The 16690-nt window shown below is 36.3% G+C and overlaps 1 protein-coding gene across 2 annotated transcripts in view; it reads right to left on the bottom strand.

The window, feature by feature from the left end:
* Positions 1-16690, bottom strand: part of SLC26A7 (solute carrier family 26 member 7) — a 155574-nt gene that overhangs the window by 49612 nt on the left and 89272 nt on the right. For both annotated transcript variants that reach the window (XM_010364375.2, XM_030937653.1), the window contains exons 6-9: positions 16051-16203; positions 12305-12387; positions 9977-10124; positions 8216-8329 (exon numbers count right to left, since the gene is read on the bottom strand). In XM_010364375.2, coding sequence (XP_010362677.2) covers positions 8216-8329; positions 9977-10124; positions 12305-12387; positions 16051-16203 — 498 coding nt within the window. The remainder of the gene's footprint in view (positions 1-8215; positions 8330-9976; positions 10125-12304; positions 12388-16050; positions 16204-16690) is intronic.

The following is a 16690-nucleotide window of genomic DNA, read 5'->3' as shown; positions in this document are numbered from 1 at the left end:
TATGCAGCCATAAAAAAGGATGAGTTTGTGTCCTTTGTAGGGACATGGATGCAGCTGGAAACCATCATTCTTAGCAAACTATCACAAGAAGAGAAAACCAAACACCGCATGTTCTCACTCATAGGTGGGAACTGAACAATGAGATCACTTGGACTTGGTAAGGGGAACATCACACACCGGGGCCTATCAAGGGGAGGGGGGAAGGGGGAGGTATTGCACTGGGAGTTATACCTGATGTAAATGACGAGTTGATGGGTGCTGACGAGTTGATGGGTGCAGCACACCAACATGGCACAAGTATACATATGTAACAAACCTGCACGTTATGCCCATGTACCCTAGAACTTAAAGTATAATAATAATAATAAATAAATAAATAAATAAATAAATAAATAAATAAATAAAAATATGGATGAAATTCAAAATCATTGAGCTAATGAAAGAACCTAAACACAAAAGACTACATACTATAAGATTTCATATATATGACATCCTAAAAAAAGATAAATTATAGGATGCTAGAGGCTGAAGGTAGAGGCAAAGAATTAACTACAGGCTGGGCGCGGTGGCTCAAGCCTGTAATCCCAGCACTTTGGGAGGCCGAGACGGGTGGATCACGAGGTCAGGAGATCGAGACCATCCTGGCTAACACCGTGAAACCCCGTCTCTACTAAAAAATACAAAAAACTAGCCGGGCGAGGTGGCGGGCGCCTGTAGTCCCAGCTACTCGGGAGGCTGAGGCAGGAGAATGGCGTAAACCCGGGAGGCAGAGCTTGCAGGGAGCTGAGATCTGGCCACTGCACTCCAGCCTGGGCGATAGAGCGAGACTCCGTCTCAAAAAAAAAAAAAAAAAAGAATTAACTACAAAGGAGTATAAGAAAACTTTTTACGGTGATAGAAATATTCTATATCTTGATTTTACTTGTTATACAGCAATTTTTTTTTCAAAAAAGTGAACCATATACCTTAAAAGGATAAATTTTACTATATCTAAATTATACCGCCATAAACCTTATTTTTAGTAATAATAAAAAAAAAAAAGAAACCTGGGAAGAGATCTCTAACAATTGCTTACATGTGTATGTCCACACCCAGGGTCAGTCCAGCACCAGCACTTGTCCTAACCTCGTACTCTTAAAAGATGTATATATGGGAAGAGGGAGAGTGGAGTGGCAGTAGCTGTAATTATTCTGCTAAGCAAGCAGTCGTTCAGGGCCTTTCCCTGTTGGGAGAGGCTGAGGGAGTCTGTTCTCCCTTCCATAGTTTGTGTAACTCATCACAAACACTCTTCAGCATCCAAAGGGGAAAAACAATTCTTACTTGGGAATTAAATCAGTAGGGGAACTAATGATTGTCCATAAAAGAAGTTATAGTACACCAAATTGTCACTACACTGATCATTTAGGAGTAATTGGTGATTTTACATAAGAATTTTTAAACAATAAAATATGATGCCTGTCATTCTACTAGACTGCAAACAGGTAGGTGTCAGAGTGCAGCTCACAGGATCCAGTCAGAGAGCTCAATCAGTGATCCAGTAAATCCATGTTTGTATGAAAAGAAAAAAATACTAACAGCTAAGGTTTATTTTAAGACAAAAGACAATGGCACCCTTTTTGTGGGACTCTTCACTCATATCTTGACAATGTACCTGACACCAAAGCCCTGAATCTTAGGAGATGGAATGAACTTTGGACAGTTGCAGTTGCAACTACTTGGAAGGATCTGAGACACAGAGAGGCAAAGTCATTATGCCAAGGTCATAGAACTAGGGAGTTCGAAAGCATGAAGGTAATATGTACTGAATTGGGATCCAAGAACACCAAATATATTTTAAGGTTCCCAAATTTATTATAATACACTAAAGCTGTTATAGAAATTACAACCTAACCAAATAATTCTATTTTAAAACAGTAAATCACAACTACATTTGGGCTTTTCTCTAATAATATTTATCTTTTATTTACATGGTGCTTTGTATGTTCATCAACAACAATTGAACTACAATTTCAGTCTTGTAATCAAAATAAGTCAAGAGTTAAATGGATCTTATTTGGCAAAGGGTGACAAACTATGGGTGAAAAAGACTATTTACCTTAAATGGTAAGTCATGTAATGAAATAGACCATAAACAAATGGATTATGTTAGCTCCCTTAATGCATTTGCCTCATCATTGTTGATGCCCTTGGTCAAAAGATAAGTTCATCTAATCAGACAAGAAACTCTTACCAGCTCTGCGCAGCGTATATACTCCCCAGTCATGGAAATTTATAATATTATAGTGTCTGCCCTCAAAGCTCTCAAAATACTGGTATTCTTTCTCTTCATAAAGAAGAAGCCAGGACACTGATATTTGGATTTGTAAAAATATCTTTGAGATTATGCAATGAAAGCCATCATTCCATAATTGGCCAACTCAGTACATTCAAAAAGAGCTCAAATTAAGATCAGATATTTGTAGTGTATAAAATAGAATTCTCTAACTTCAGGATTCCATAATAACCCACTTAAGCTATATTTCAAGTATCATCTACTTTCTTCGTATATTTTACTTGGCATATGAGGTAATATTTTCTTGCATTTCTCTGACCTACCTTGAGAAAAATTTGAAAAACAAGTTAAAACCAGAACAAAAGAGATGAGCTTGTTCCTTTTTTAATTGCAGAAAACAAAACAAAACTAGCTCCTTCTTAATAAGTTTCAGGTTGGCTTCTACTGCAATTAGTAAAGCGTTCACACAATTACCCACTGGGCAAACACTGGCTAGGATTTTACTCTTTAACTCTTTCTTTCCATGTCATACCAACTAAATGTCCAAATATATTTTTGCTTGAAAATCATAACTACTGAAATTTAAGAGTTAATTCTGCATAAAAGATAATGAAATAATCTATATTTTATTCTTGTTATGTTCTCAAACAATTATTTTATATGCTGTGTGTTAGTTACAAAGATGACTGTACATGCATTTTTATTATCCATACCTTTATATTTGGTTGGGAGTGGAGGGAGATACCAGTCATTTACTTCCTAAGTAGTCGTCAAAGAATGCGTAAGTAGTTCTTGAACTCACTGCATGCGCAGTCTTGTGGAAAGTAGTGGAATGGCAAAAGAAATGGGAAAGGGCAGAAAGAAAAAAAGAGAGAGATGACATCGGATAACTAAAGCTAGATTAAGAAGGTTTTAAAAGAGATGAAAGCAATTAGCCAAATTTTGAAAGAATCAAGGAATACAATTTGGTGAATTAGAATGCAGAGACAATCTCAGTGTCGCAGAAAAACATGCCAGCTGTTGTTTTCAGTCGTGGCTGAGCTGCCTGTGCAGCAGACACAGTCTCTCATCCCTCCTGGTTATGCCTCCCGAGCTCCCTGCAGAGCACCAGCGGATCTCCTCTGTTGGAAGTGAAGAGAAACATGCAGGGAAGAAAGCCAGGGGACACTGAGCTGCCTCCCATACTTAACCATTCTTTAGAGGGAAGGAGAAAAGGAAGAAGTGTAACATTTTTTGTGCTATTTGTCTAATCTGTGCCACAAATTTCTTATTCTCTTAAAGGCCTTTCTTAGATATGCATGCTTTGGGTGTCACATCTAAAAGGGGTCACTGTAAAAAGGGTTTCTTCATAAAGGAAGATAGAATTGTGTGTAATAACCAGGGCACTTGGTATTAAATGATCAGTAACTCTTGTTCCAATTCAAACATTTGGTTTCATTTTCTAAAGCACTGAAAGTCTTTACCATCAGCTCACTTCTAGATAAAATTGTCCTAAATTCACTGTCAAAACAGCCACATATGGCTCTTGAGGACTTGAAATGTGGCTAGTTCATATTAAGGTATGCTGAAATCTAAAATACCAGATTTTGAAGCCTTGTACCAAGAAGAAAGTAATGTTAAAATATCATTAATAACTTTTAAATTATTAACTTTGAAATATTAATATTAAAATGATAATATTCTGACTCCACTAGGTAAATTAAAATATAAAATAAAAATTATCAATTTCTTGTACTTCAAAAATGTGGCTACTAGAAAATTTAAATTATCTGTGTAGCTCATATTATGTTTCTGTTCAATAATGCTTCTCCAAAGTGTATGATCCTAAGCCTGGTTTTAAATGGAATTTTCTGTAAATGTGCAATATTAAGCAGTAATAAAAAAAAAAACTGTCCAGCCTGACCAGTCTCTTCTAATGTCAGCAAAACTGGTAGTTTTCTCTTACAGTTATTGGAAGCTCTCATTTCTCATTCGTTCTTTTCTGTAGTAGTTATCTAACACCTACCACATGCCAGGTCCTGGGCTAGCCACTGAGGATACACTGAACCAAACCAGACAAGGTTCTCCAGTAGCTTTAAGTCAAGGATAGAAGGATGACATCAATCACATAATCACACTAATGAACATTTAATGTCAAATGGCACTAAGGACGTTGACAAAGAGGAAGACGACAGACCCAGAAGTGGCAGTGTGATACGAAGGATGGGAGGAATTCACATAGAGAGGAAGGGAAAGGCAGCCTCAAAGACAAAGGGAACTGACACTGGAACCCACAAGGGCTGGAGAAGGACTAGGTCTGAGAATGAGGCGGAGAACAGGCCAAGAGGAGGCTGTGCCAGGAGGCACTCAGTGCCTGGTAGACAGCAGAATGGTCTGAATTCTAAGACCTATGCAAAGCCTTTCAAGGGCTTTAAGCAAAAATAACATGATCATTTGCATTTTGTAAAGATAACTTTCCACAGAAATACCATTTCTACAGAAAGACCAGAAATGTTTCTGAGTAAAAGTCAGTTGGTAAATTCATTAACAAGTGTAAGATGATTATCACTGATCCTTTGATTGGTTGTCATTAGCCTAAAAATTGAAGATTGTTTGTCATCTACGTCAATTTATGAGATATAAATCTAGTCCCTAAGAGAGTCAGAGCCATTTAAGGGGTTCTTCTGTGAAGTCATGTTACATAGAAAATTGCTTTCACAAATAGCCTATTTAGAACAAAACTTTTAAGGCTTGGCTAGCATAGTGCTTTCTCGGAACCATGTCAGTTATCAGTTTTACCCACATAAACTTAACACTTGCAATGTTAAAGGTCTGAAATGACTACCATGGGAAAGCATCTTCAATTTGAGTATGCACATTAAATCAGATTCTTTCCCTGTGCAATTTAATGGGAGCTGTAGAAAAGATTAGTGACCATCTCAACAAGCAGAGGAGCATGAAAATATTCTGCCACTGAGCTTTGTTTTCCCGGACTAGTGTTTTGTCAGATATCTTTCATTTCTTTTGAAGTCTGATGAATAGAATACCAAGCAGAAAAATAAATTCCTATTAAATAAAAAGTGCTTAGAAAAGTTCTGTTGTACTAGTCATTCAAACGTGTGGCCTCCAGAACAGAGAAGAGAAGGGGCACTGCTTTATCCCAACCATATTAATCAAACATATGTACACCCAACTCAAGTAAAAAAAAAATCCCAATTTAAAATAAGCATAAAGCTTTCTCAAATTATTCTCTTTCAGACACACAATATTAAAGATTACAAAGATGAATCATATAGTTTGATTATTACTAAAATAATAATTAGAAAAGCAGGGAAATGCCTAAGGAAACCCCAGTTATGGAACACATTCAAAGTGGAAACACTTCGACGATTCTATTTCAACCTTCTCTGCCCACGTGATAAATGAATATGTTAACTTGTTCAAGATCCTGCCGCACAGTGAAGGGGCAACTTGGACTAGAAAACCGTCTCATTGCGTCTCGACCATACCAGGATGTTTTAATATTAAATGTTAAGAAAAAGTTCTAAATATATTTAATTATTTTTTAAATAATACTAATAATAAAATCAATGATCACTGTTAACATTTTAAGGACATTTAGTGCTCAACCATTGCGCTAAATAAGCATTATTTACTCCTTTAGTTGTTGCAGTAATTCTACTTTAACAACCAAGTCTACTTATGCCAGAGAGGTCAAGTTACTTGTGCAAAGTCACTTCACTAGTGGTGGGGCCAAGGTACAAGCCCAGGCTCCGGAGCCTAACGCCGAACCACTCACTGTGTTTATTGAGCCTGACTATGAAGAGAGAAACATAATACATTCACTCCGGTAAGAAACCAGGAAGAAATTACTATAGAATCCAGCTGGCACAATAACTCACACCGGTAATCCCAACACTGGGAGTCTGAGATTGGAGGATTTCTCAAAGCCAGGAGTTCAAAATAAGCCTGGTCAACAAAGCAAGACCTTTATCAGTACTAAAAATTGAAGAAAAAAAAAATACGCAAGTGTGGTGGTGCATGCCTGTTATTCCAGCTACTCTGGATACTGAGGTGAAAGGATCACTTCAGCCCACGAGTTTGAGGCTACAGTGAGCTGTAGTGGTGCCACTGCACTCCAGCCTGGGCAACAGAGCAAGACTCTGCCAAAATTAAAAAAAAAAAAAAAAAAAAAAAAAAAAACTGCTATAGGAACCTAGGATTTTACAGATAGAAGAGTCATCAGAGTGGGGAATAATATTTAAGTTCACTGCATATTAAACCTTCAAATTTAGATCACAAAAATTTGAGAGTATAGTTTGCAAAAACATTTACACCACTACAAAAGATGACCCTACACTTGAAAATCCTAGCTGTGTAAAAATCCATCAGATTATTTGTGCCATATAAACCAAGGTTGAATGAGGATTTTACTTCTTAGCTGATGAGTTGTGGCAATTATTTGTCAAATTACAATACATTCAGCATTGGTTACTGCTTCCTTTCATGTACTCTATGATACACTGATATGAGTTTTATTAGTTGGTTTTATGCTATATTTTAATTTAAATCTTTAAGGATTTAATTTAATCCCAGTGTTGGGATTACTGGTGTGAGTTATTGTGCCTGCTGGATTCTATAGTTACTTATTCCTGGTTTCTTACCAGAGTGAATGTATTATGTTTCTCTCTTCACAGTCAGGCTCAGTAAACACAGTGAGTGGTTCGGTGTTGGACTCCAGAACCTGGGCTTGTACCCTGGCCCCACCACTAGCGAAGTGACTTTGCACAAGATTTAAAGATATTTTAATATCTGCTGATCACTTGCCCACAAAGTCAAAAACCACATACTTTTCAAAATTAATTATTCTACAACCTAAAATAGTATTCAATATGGAAGACTCCCAATGAATGTTTGAAATGGCACAAATAATGTTTTAAAGGTTCTCATCTGATTCCTATCTTAAACATAAATTGTTTTAATAATGGTTAGCTGTTAATGTTAATTTTTTACACTAAGATACTCATTATTTTTCTTATAAGAAATAGTGGCTAAGGACACAAGTTTTGGAGCAAATCTATCTGGGTTCCAATCTCAGCTCTGTCATTTACTACCTCTATGACCTGGGTAGGTTACTTTAACCTTCTTTTCCTCAACATTCTCATGTAGAAACTGAGGATAATAATTACACCTCCTTCTTAAGGTTACTAAATCATTACAGGTTTAATTTTTCATAGGATTAAACAAGTTCATTTATAACAAAAATATGACAGCCAATGCCTGGCTCACAACTCAATATCTTTTCCACCACCGCCATCATCATCATCAATAGCATCATCTTCATCACTAGGATTGTCATCACCACCATTATCATCATCATCATCATCATCATCATCATCATCATCATCATCATCATCTTACCAGTACCCAGCAGAATGCCTGGTATATCACAGGCTCTCAATACATGTCAAATTGATTTTGAGTTCCTAAAAAATATAATAATTGTTTAACCTAAAATATGTGCTGATATCTTATCATACATTTAAATACCTGTACAACTCTATAGACAGAAATTTCAGTGTCAGTGACTGATTTCTTTTTCATATAATCTATTTTATTTATTTAAAGGAAGTTAAAAATGGGCAAACGTCATGTTGACCATTTAGATTAGAAAGAAAGAAAGAGAGAGGCACCACTAGAGGGAGCTTTGGCCTCAAAGGTTGCTAACCACAAAGCTGCAATCTGTACAGAATTTTTTAGTTTGCTTGTTGAATCCTTAGCTTTTGGAAGTGTCATTTATAGGAAAGAGATGAGAGAGAGAAGGACTTTCTTAAAACAACTTAGAAAAAAATTAAATTAGTGAAAATATTTTCAGGGCTTTAAAGAGAAGCTAGCTCTTCCCACTCTCCTAGAATGGGAGTAAAGGCCTAGCAGAACTTTGTCCCTGCGGAACAATTCAGTTACCTGTGTCTTTGCTCCTGTGCTGTACAGGCCAGCAGTCCTTCCCATGGCAGCAGCACTTGGTATGCAGAAGAAAAATGAAGAAACTATATTGCTGAGGCCATGGGCCAAAAATTCCTGCAAGATTCATAATGAGAGAATATAAAATATCTTAATCATAATCAACTTTTAGAGACTGCAGGTACAATTTGTCACATAATGAGGCTTGTTTGTATTCAGATTTTGTTCTCCCCACCAGTTGGGATTCAACAATTACAATACAAATAGCTAACATTTATTGGGTGCTTACAATGAGCAAGTAATTGTTCTCAAGCACTTTAGTCTTTTAATCCTCATAACAACCTTATAGGGAAATACTATGTTTTGTAATGCTCTCTGTCATCAATTTCTCCTCCATCTTTAAGTCACCCCAGTCAGGTTTTTCTTCTCATCATTTCACAAATGACCTTCACAATGCTAAACCAATTATTCATTCTTGGCTTCCCTTGCCTAAAAGAGGCATTTGGCTGAGCACGGCAGCTCATGCCTACGATCCCAGCACTTTGGGAGGCTGAGGCAGGATGATCTCTTGAGATTGGAAGTTTGAGACCAGCCTGAGCAACATAGCAAGGCCCCATGTTTTAAAAATGAAAAAAAAAAAAGTTGCCAGGCATGGTGGTGCATGCCTGAAGTCTCAACTACTGGGGAGGCTAAGGTGGGAGAATGACTTGAGCCCGGGAGGTTGAGGTCGCAGTGAGCCACGATCATGCCACTCACTCCAGCCTGGTCAACAGAGTGAGCCTTATCTCTAGAAAAGAAAAATTTAAAATAAATAAATAAATGGAGGAGCTAAGCAGGTATGGGAGAGAACAGAATTCCCAGAAAAGGGAAGAGCAAGTGTAAATATCCGTAGCCAGAAGCATGACTAGTGGGTTCAAGGAGAAACAAGGTAATGTTGCTAGCACAGAGTATAAAAGGGTATGAGACCAAAGAGGAAAAGAGTATTCACAGGTTATGTAGAGCCTTGTAAACCATGAGAGAGGCTCTTACTCTGAGTGTGACCGGAAGCCACTGGAAGGTTTCGAGTAAAAGAAAGACATGGTCTGCGTTGCTCACCATTGTATCCTTTGTACCTAGACCAGTGCCTGCTATATATTAGGTTCAACATATATCTGTGGAATGAATAAATCTACTTTTGTAAAGATGAGAAAATTGGCGCACAGAGAAGATTAAGGTCACATAGTGTGAAAATGAGATTTACACACAGGTAGTTCGATATTCATAAACTACCACACTGCAACTTCTCTGTAGACCAGCACAGCTCTGTAGAACCACCATGACAGGACTTGAAACAGGACATGGGCAAATGTATTTTCAGAAATATGATCAGTGTAATCTACATCCCTTGGTATTCTAAGAATAGACCCTCACATTCTTTAGGTTTTTTTACTAAAAGTAATACTAGTGTTATTTGTACTTAGAAATCCATAATTATTAAACATTAGCATGCAATAATAAATCTGTTTGGATTCTCTCCTAAAAACAAATCAAAAAGAACATCATGATGCCTTTTATTTTAACAAAAATGAAAGGTATTATGAACCATCAATGCCAGGTTTTTAGCTTCCTATGAATGATTTTGATATTTTTCTTTTGTTTTGTTCAACCCACTCTTGCTATACAGTTAGGAAAGTTTTATTTTTCATAAGTTCAACATTTTTGGATCTGGGACTGCACAGTGCAGTGATACAACTGGAGTGGAGAGGGGCTGGGGGCACACTCCACCTGGTTGTCATCAATTGAATATTTGAATTTTTTGGCAGATCCTTGAGCAAGAGCCAGTGAGGCCACATAGCCTACAAGTGCCACTCCAAAAGCTTCAGTGATTACAGCAGAGAGGATGTTCATCGGGGGAGCTCTAGGTGAAGGAATTCTGTGGAAAGAAGGACCATATTGAAGTCATCAAACTTCATGTAATTTCTGTAACAACTTGCAATGAATTTAACTGTGGTAATGACTCTGAAGTTTACATAGACTAAGTGAAATACCCATGAGAAAACCAAACAGCCTTGCCCTTAGAAGCCCTTTGTTTTCAACATTATTTAGCAGAAAAGCAAAATTACAAGGAACACCACAGGGACAGCTCCATGCATTTAACTGGCATTTACGCCCAGGGAATTCAGATTACACCACAGAAATTCTGACTCTACAGAAATTTCCTGTATCAGAACAAAAGCAAATCTGGAGCATTCTTTCATTCGAACCTTTCCAAAATTTATTTGGCTGGTGTTGAAGACTGTATTTCCTCCCTTGAATACTACAGTGCTGTATGCAAACACTGGTTTACTGTGAGCTACAATTCTTGAGTTAATCCCTAAATTTGCCATTGAGTTCATTATCTTAACTATGTTTTTAACTCAATCCTTTCACAGTACACTTAACTATGCCTTACATCCATTAAGAAAAATATGTATAAAGGCTCCATCTAACTAACCCTCTGTTTCAAAATATAGGAGCATAGTTGTTTTTCCATTTCAAAGAACTGTTTAAAATATTTTTCTCAAATAATACCCAGCCCTTGTCTAATTGTCTTTTGAAAACCGCTTGAGCCAAATTATCATTATTTATTTATCCCTGATGATTCCTTGGGAGACTTACCAAATAAATAAATAAATAAATAAATAAATACATACATACATACATACATACATACATAAATCCCTTAGGCAATAGTGGAAGAAAACTGGAAGAGAATTCATGCTGATTTTTAATACCCGGTATGTAAGTAGAATGCTTGGCCCTTTCATAATACCTATTTTACTTAATTCTCCCAACAACCTCCAAACCAAGCATCATTATACCCACTGTATGGAGGAGAAAACATTTTGAGAAAGGTTAGGTAATAGTTATCTAATATCACTATTAGAGGTGAACGGCAGAGCTGGAATGCAATCTCAGCTCGACTTCTGTTCAAAGCCATGTTCTTGTTATAATTCCTTTAGCAGAAGGGTCTGGAAAGGTCACTCAAAATAAAGGAGAATTAGAGGTGATGGAGGAGAGGCACGACTTTTTTTTATTTTAACCCACCGACTTAAGTTTACCATTAAGACAAATTGATTTATATCATTACAGGTTATTATGCTATACAAAATCATTTCAAAGTAAAATAACTTAGTTTCATGAAGACTGAGTGAGCCTAATTATTAATAACAACAAAATGGCATAAAAGGAATAACAAATTGGCTTTCAAAGGTAGAAAAGCAGGAATCTTCGAGAAAATTCAATTTGATTCATATAATCAACATTAGCCTATGTCTATATGTGCTAGAGACAGGATTTTTAACATTCCCTTTTTAATTCCTGAGAATTTTTCTACTGTTTCTCCATTTTCATGTAATTAGAAACCAAAATTTGGGATTGGAAGATAAAAATTTATAGGATTCAACAATTGTAACTTTGCCCCAAATTCATAATTATCAGTGTACATGTAATGCAGTCCATTCAAATGGAATAACCCATAAGATACTGTCCTCCTTCCCTCATATATTTTCATTTTCTTTCAGCCCATATGTGGTACAACCTTTTGCTCATTTAGGGTGAACATCTATTTTGTTAAACTCCTCCTTAGTGGTGAGAGGAAGGCTAAAGCCAGCTAGGGAACTACTCCTTCTTCTCCACTTCCACTATTTCATGATTATATACTACCCAGGCCTAGGGTTTGCTATTTCAGATGATGATTGTCTACTTTTACTATGATTTAACTGAAATGAAAATAGTCATAGAATATGTGTGGTGGGGAAGAGATAGGGCTGACTAAATCCCAGATCATAACTAATTTGCAAAGTCAATGCCCTCTATTTTGTTAATAATATATTTGCAAATATTTCCCACACCTTTTACCTGAAGTAATGCTGAAGTAACATCCTTAGTAATAGGTGAAGTCTAGGAAGTTACTCTTTCTCAACACATGAAGTGTGTGTTTCTATCATTTTGTAATAGAAATTAATTAGAATTAAGAAATGAAATATTCATACCCACCCACTCCCTGTCCCTTTCTCCATCAAAAATAAACAAACAAACAAATAATATTTTTTTAAAAAAAGACTACATTACCCTTGTGGAATACGACCAACTACTTCTAATCCATAGGTGTTTTCCATATTGGTGCAATAACAAGCAAATGATGCAGCAATAATCTGTGTGGTTCCATTTGCAAAAAGAAAAAATATACATTAATGACCTCTCAAACACCTTCAAACAATTTTTAAAAGTAAATATTGTTATCATGTCACATAAACATCAAGAATAATCTAGCAGTTGCACAGACTTTTAAAAATAAACAAAATATTAAAAGTCAAGAAGTCACTCAGTTTTGAGAGCACTGACAGTCTCCAAATTAGATGACATCCCAATCGTATGGCTTTTCTAATATCTTACCCTTGTCAACCTAATTATGTCCAATTTTGAAGGGGAAAAACTACAGGATACAGGAGTGTGTGTGTGTGCATGAAGACAGCACAATCCAACCTAAATACTTGCCTCCCATGATATGAAGGGATGCTTCGTAAGACAGCACGTTTTCTCTCCATGACAGCAGCCTTTCAAGAGTTTGAGATATTGTATTAACATTCCTAATCCATGTTAGTAATCAAAGATGATTTGCAGTCTCCTTGAATATTTTTAAATTTTTAGCTTTTATGATTTCTTATAGTGAAACATGCTGCTTCACAGCCTGCTGGGCTCAATGCTTTTAAAATGACCCCTATGGAGTTTCAGATACCCTATCCTTCTGTTACTGACATATGCTAAGAAAGGTTACATGTTCCCTGCCTATACCCATAATCATCTTTAATATGCATATCAAAGCCCAGTTCACCAGCCACTGCATTCTACTGTTTTCCATCGATTTTCATTTTTCTGATAATTTTAATAGATATTAAAAATTTCACATGATTATGGTATCAGTTTGGAGTAATTCGTCTTGTAAAAGAGACATATCAATAATTCACTTAAAGTACAAATTTACAATATACATGGCCAGAAAAAAAGTATAACAAATACACACTAGCAAAATAAGGAATATCTAATAATCAATGCCCAATAATATAATTTTGTAGGTTTTTTCCCTATTCCTGTTGTTCTGTTCTCTATGATGATATTTAGCTGAATTTGCAGAGGTTTTTAAAACATAAAATAGGCTTAAAAAGCAAAACACCCTGAAGACTTAAAGAAAAAGATAAAAAGCAACAAAACCATAAAGGTGATATTGTTAAACTTTATAAATATTGTGATACAATAGTAGCATTTTCTAAAGAAGCTAGTAATAGCTAAAGATTCAGGCTATTAGTTTAGAATCAGACATATTAACATATTTAAAAATTCCTATGCCAATTAATAAATTATAATTGCTCATAATCATCATGAAACATCTATTCTAGGTCAGAAAATAATGAGAGTTGTAAAGAAAATATGCCATAGCTACCAGATACTGGATTCCTATTGAAAATGGAGGTATACAGGGTGTTTGATACACAGTTAATACTAAAATTAAGTGCTCTATCTACTGAATTAGCCTTTCAGACAGTGTTTTATTCCTGGCTGTATTTCTTTACCAAAATTAAACTTTCCTTATCAGTTGAGTAATTGGTCCGTCTTCAATATTAATTCAATATGCGTGTATAAGGCCAGTACTGCCCTTAGACCTGGGCAAGAGGGGATTGCACCCCAGGTGTGACTAGTGCTTTAGAGCAGCAGTCCCCATCCTTTTTGTGCAAGACAATTTCTTCATGAACAAGGTTGGGAGAGGAGGTGGGAGATGGTTTGGGGATGATGATGCTGTTCCCACCTCAGATTATCAGGCACTAGGTTCTCATAAGGAGCATGCAGCCTAGATCTCTCACATGCACAGTTCACAACAGGGTTTGTGTTCCTCTGAGAATCTAATGCTGCCACTGATCTGACAGGAGGCGGAGCTCAGGCATGTTCTTCTGCTGTGTGGCCAGGTTCCTAACAGTCCATGAACTGGTACCAGTCCATGGCCCAGAAGCTGGGAACCCCTGCTTCCAAGGGTTCTAATCTGACTTCTTCCAACTGTAGACTTTCCCACAAGAAGGGAGCTCTGTGGGAGTAGGGAGTTTGTTCCCAACTCAAACCTGTACCCTTCTTTCTGAAACACAATCTGGATACTCAAGAATCTATCATTCCCTGCCCAAATGGCCTTCTGCCTGCTTGCAGGGCACCTTCTGGAAGTCCATCCTCCCAGGGTGGCTCAAGAAAGTTGGCAAAGAGACAGTCGTAGTGGTGATGGAGTGGTGATGTGTTTGGAGCCTGGATGTGAGGACAGAGGTGTCCACACATATACATATGAATCCCCTGGCAGGTGGGATAGAGCTGGAAAGTGAAGAGAGGGAGAGGGAAGAGTGGTCTCCCCACTCTGCCCCATACTGGCAGAATATAAATGACTAGGAAAATTCTCTGTTCTAACCTGGCTTTCAAAGTCACCACTAAGGGAGAAAACAGAATCTGTTATATTTAACATTTTGATCTATAACTTACAAGTATTGGGGCTTGCATTGGTACTTTTGCCTTGGGTCTTAGAAATGTTAGGGATAACACGTATATAAGGAATACCTTTAATCTTATTGTAAGAATAATTGTAACTGGTTTTGCAGAGAATAAGCAACTGTTTTACTACCAGCTTAACAGCCTTCCTCCCTAAGGTTATTTTCAATTTTTGGTTTTATGAAACTTATGCAATATAGCTTCCCAAGATATAATGAGCATTTATTAATATCTACAGGACTTCGAGATAAGATGGTATGTTTCACAGTTGTTGCTGTGAAAACTAATAATCATAGTACTCTGTATTTTTATGACTTATTTGAAACACACACACATACATATTATATAAATCACATATGTCATATAGATCTCAACAAATTATCAAGAGTATAGGATAATACATGGCCTAGTTATGGAGAGAAGCATTTTGTATTAGTTGTATAGAAATGAGTCATAGCCTTCAGAGTCTATTTCCAATGTGCTAGCCTTATAATTGTACATAAACCTACATAATTTCAACAATTAGAAGGAATATTTTAATAGATGAAGTTATTCAGACAACATTTATCATATACATGTATAACTCAAAGATCATTAAAATACTAAAGCCAACTGATAGTAAATTAGTAGACTGTGGTTATATGCTAAGATTTTATTTTCAACTTAATGCTTTGTATAATTAAGAGTTCCCATTAGAGGTTCTTGAAATTTCAAAATATATTTTCTAATGCCACAAGCCTTAGGAGCAAAACGTAATGTATTGCTTTTCCAGGTACAACAAAAAAATATTTCAGAGAACTAGCTTTGGCCAATGAAAATCATGAGCATCCTTTCAATGACGCAAAATTAGGTAAGTAACAAAAACCTTTCAATCATGAATGAACATTTATCAATTGATAATATTTCTATACATATTTCATAGGTGCCATATAAATAGGAAATGATATCATATTTTATTAATTTACAGAAGAACATGCCAGAGACATTTTGAGTCTCACCCTTATAAGTACCTCCTTATTTAAGATTTTAAGCTATATGTTCTCTTATTTATATAAAAAATTATAAGCATACGAGAAATGTTGTATAAATTAAAAACATGTGTGCCTTCTTTTTTAATTTATTGACTCAAAATGTTTCCTGTTCTTACATTACTGTATAGCCACGCAAATTAGCCCTGCTTTAATGAGAGACAGGAGTAGCTGAGGGTTACTGTAGACAATATAGTAAGCATCTGCAGATCTCCCCAAGAACTGGCAAGCTTTGTGTGGCTAAAAGCTAAATGTTCATTATATACTTACCAAAACTAAATCAACAGGAAGAACAACTTTAATTTTCTTTTTAAACTGTTCATTCAGCTCTTTAACAAGAACAAGGACCACGATGCTCAGCAAGGATAAAAGCAATGCTTCCAGTCGCACAGATTTGATGTTTTCAAAAACATATGCATAAATCTACAGTAATGAGAAAAAAATTAACAAAATTCAGGGTCACCTATAATATACTAACATGAAAATATGACCCCCAATATACTCAATGATGTTTTATAAAACTATCTTAATGGCTAGGGAGAGGAAAGGTATAGGTAGGAGGGTAGTCAGTGCTAATGTTATAGATTTATTTGCATCTACAAAATTTCTGTACCCTTGATTCTTTCATCAAACTCAGGGTTTGCACCTTCCTACATAAGAACACTGCTAAAGAAAATGACTCTTCTGGCTTCATCCCTGACACTTCGAGGGGCAGAGATGTTTAACTCATTATTTATACGCAGATTCATCATTAACAGCAGTCAGGGAACCATGGGTTCCCCAACTTTGGGGGCCTCCTCAAACCCCAGAAGCAAATAAGCACACATATAGATCACACACAAAAGAGTTAAGAGCTGGCATTCAACTGACATCAGATATTTGGCTTCATGTAAAATATTAACATGTTCTC

Source organism: Rhinopithecus roxellana, chromosome 9 (assembly GCF_007565055.1).
Source record: "Rhinopithecus roxellana isolate Shanxi Qingling chromosome 9, ASM756505v1, whole genome shotgun sequence".
Lineage (NCBI taxonomy): Eukaryota > Metazoa > Chordata > Mammalia > Primates > Cercopithecidae > Rhinopithecus > Rhinopithecus roxellana.
Note: the sequence above shows the minus strand (reverse complement) of the source record. Positions and strands in the feature narration are given on the sequence as shown.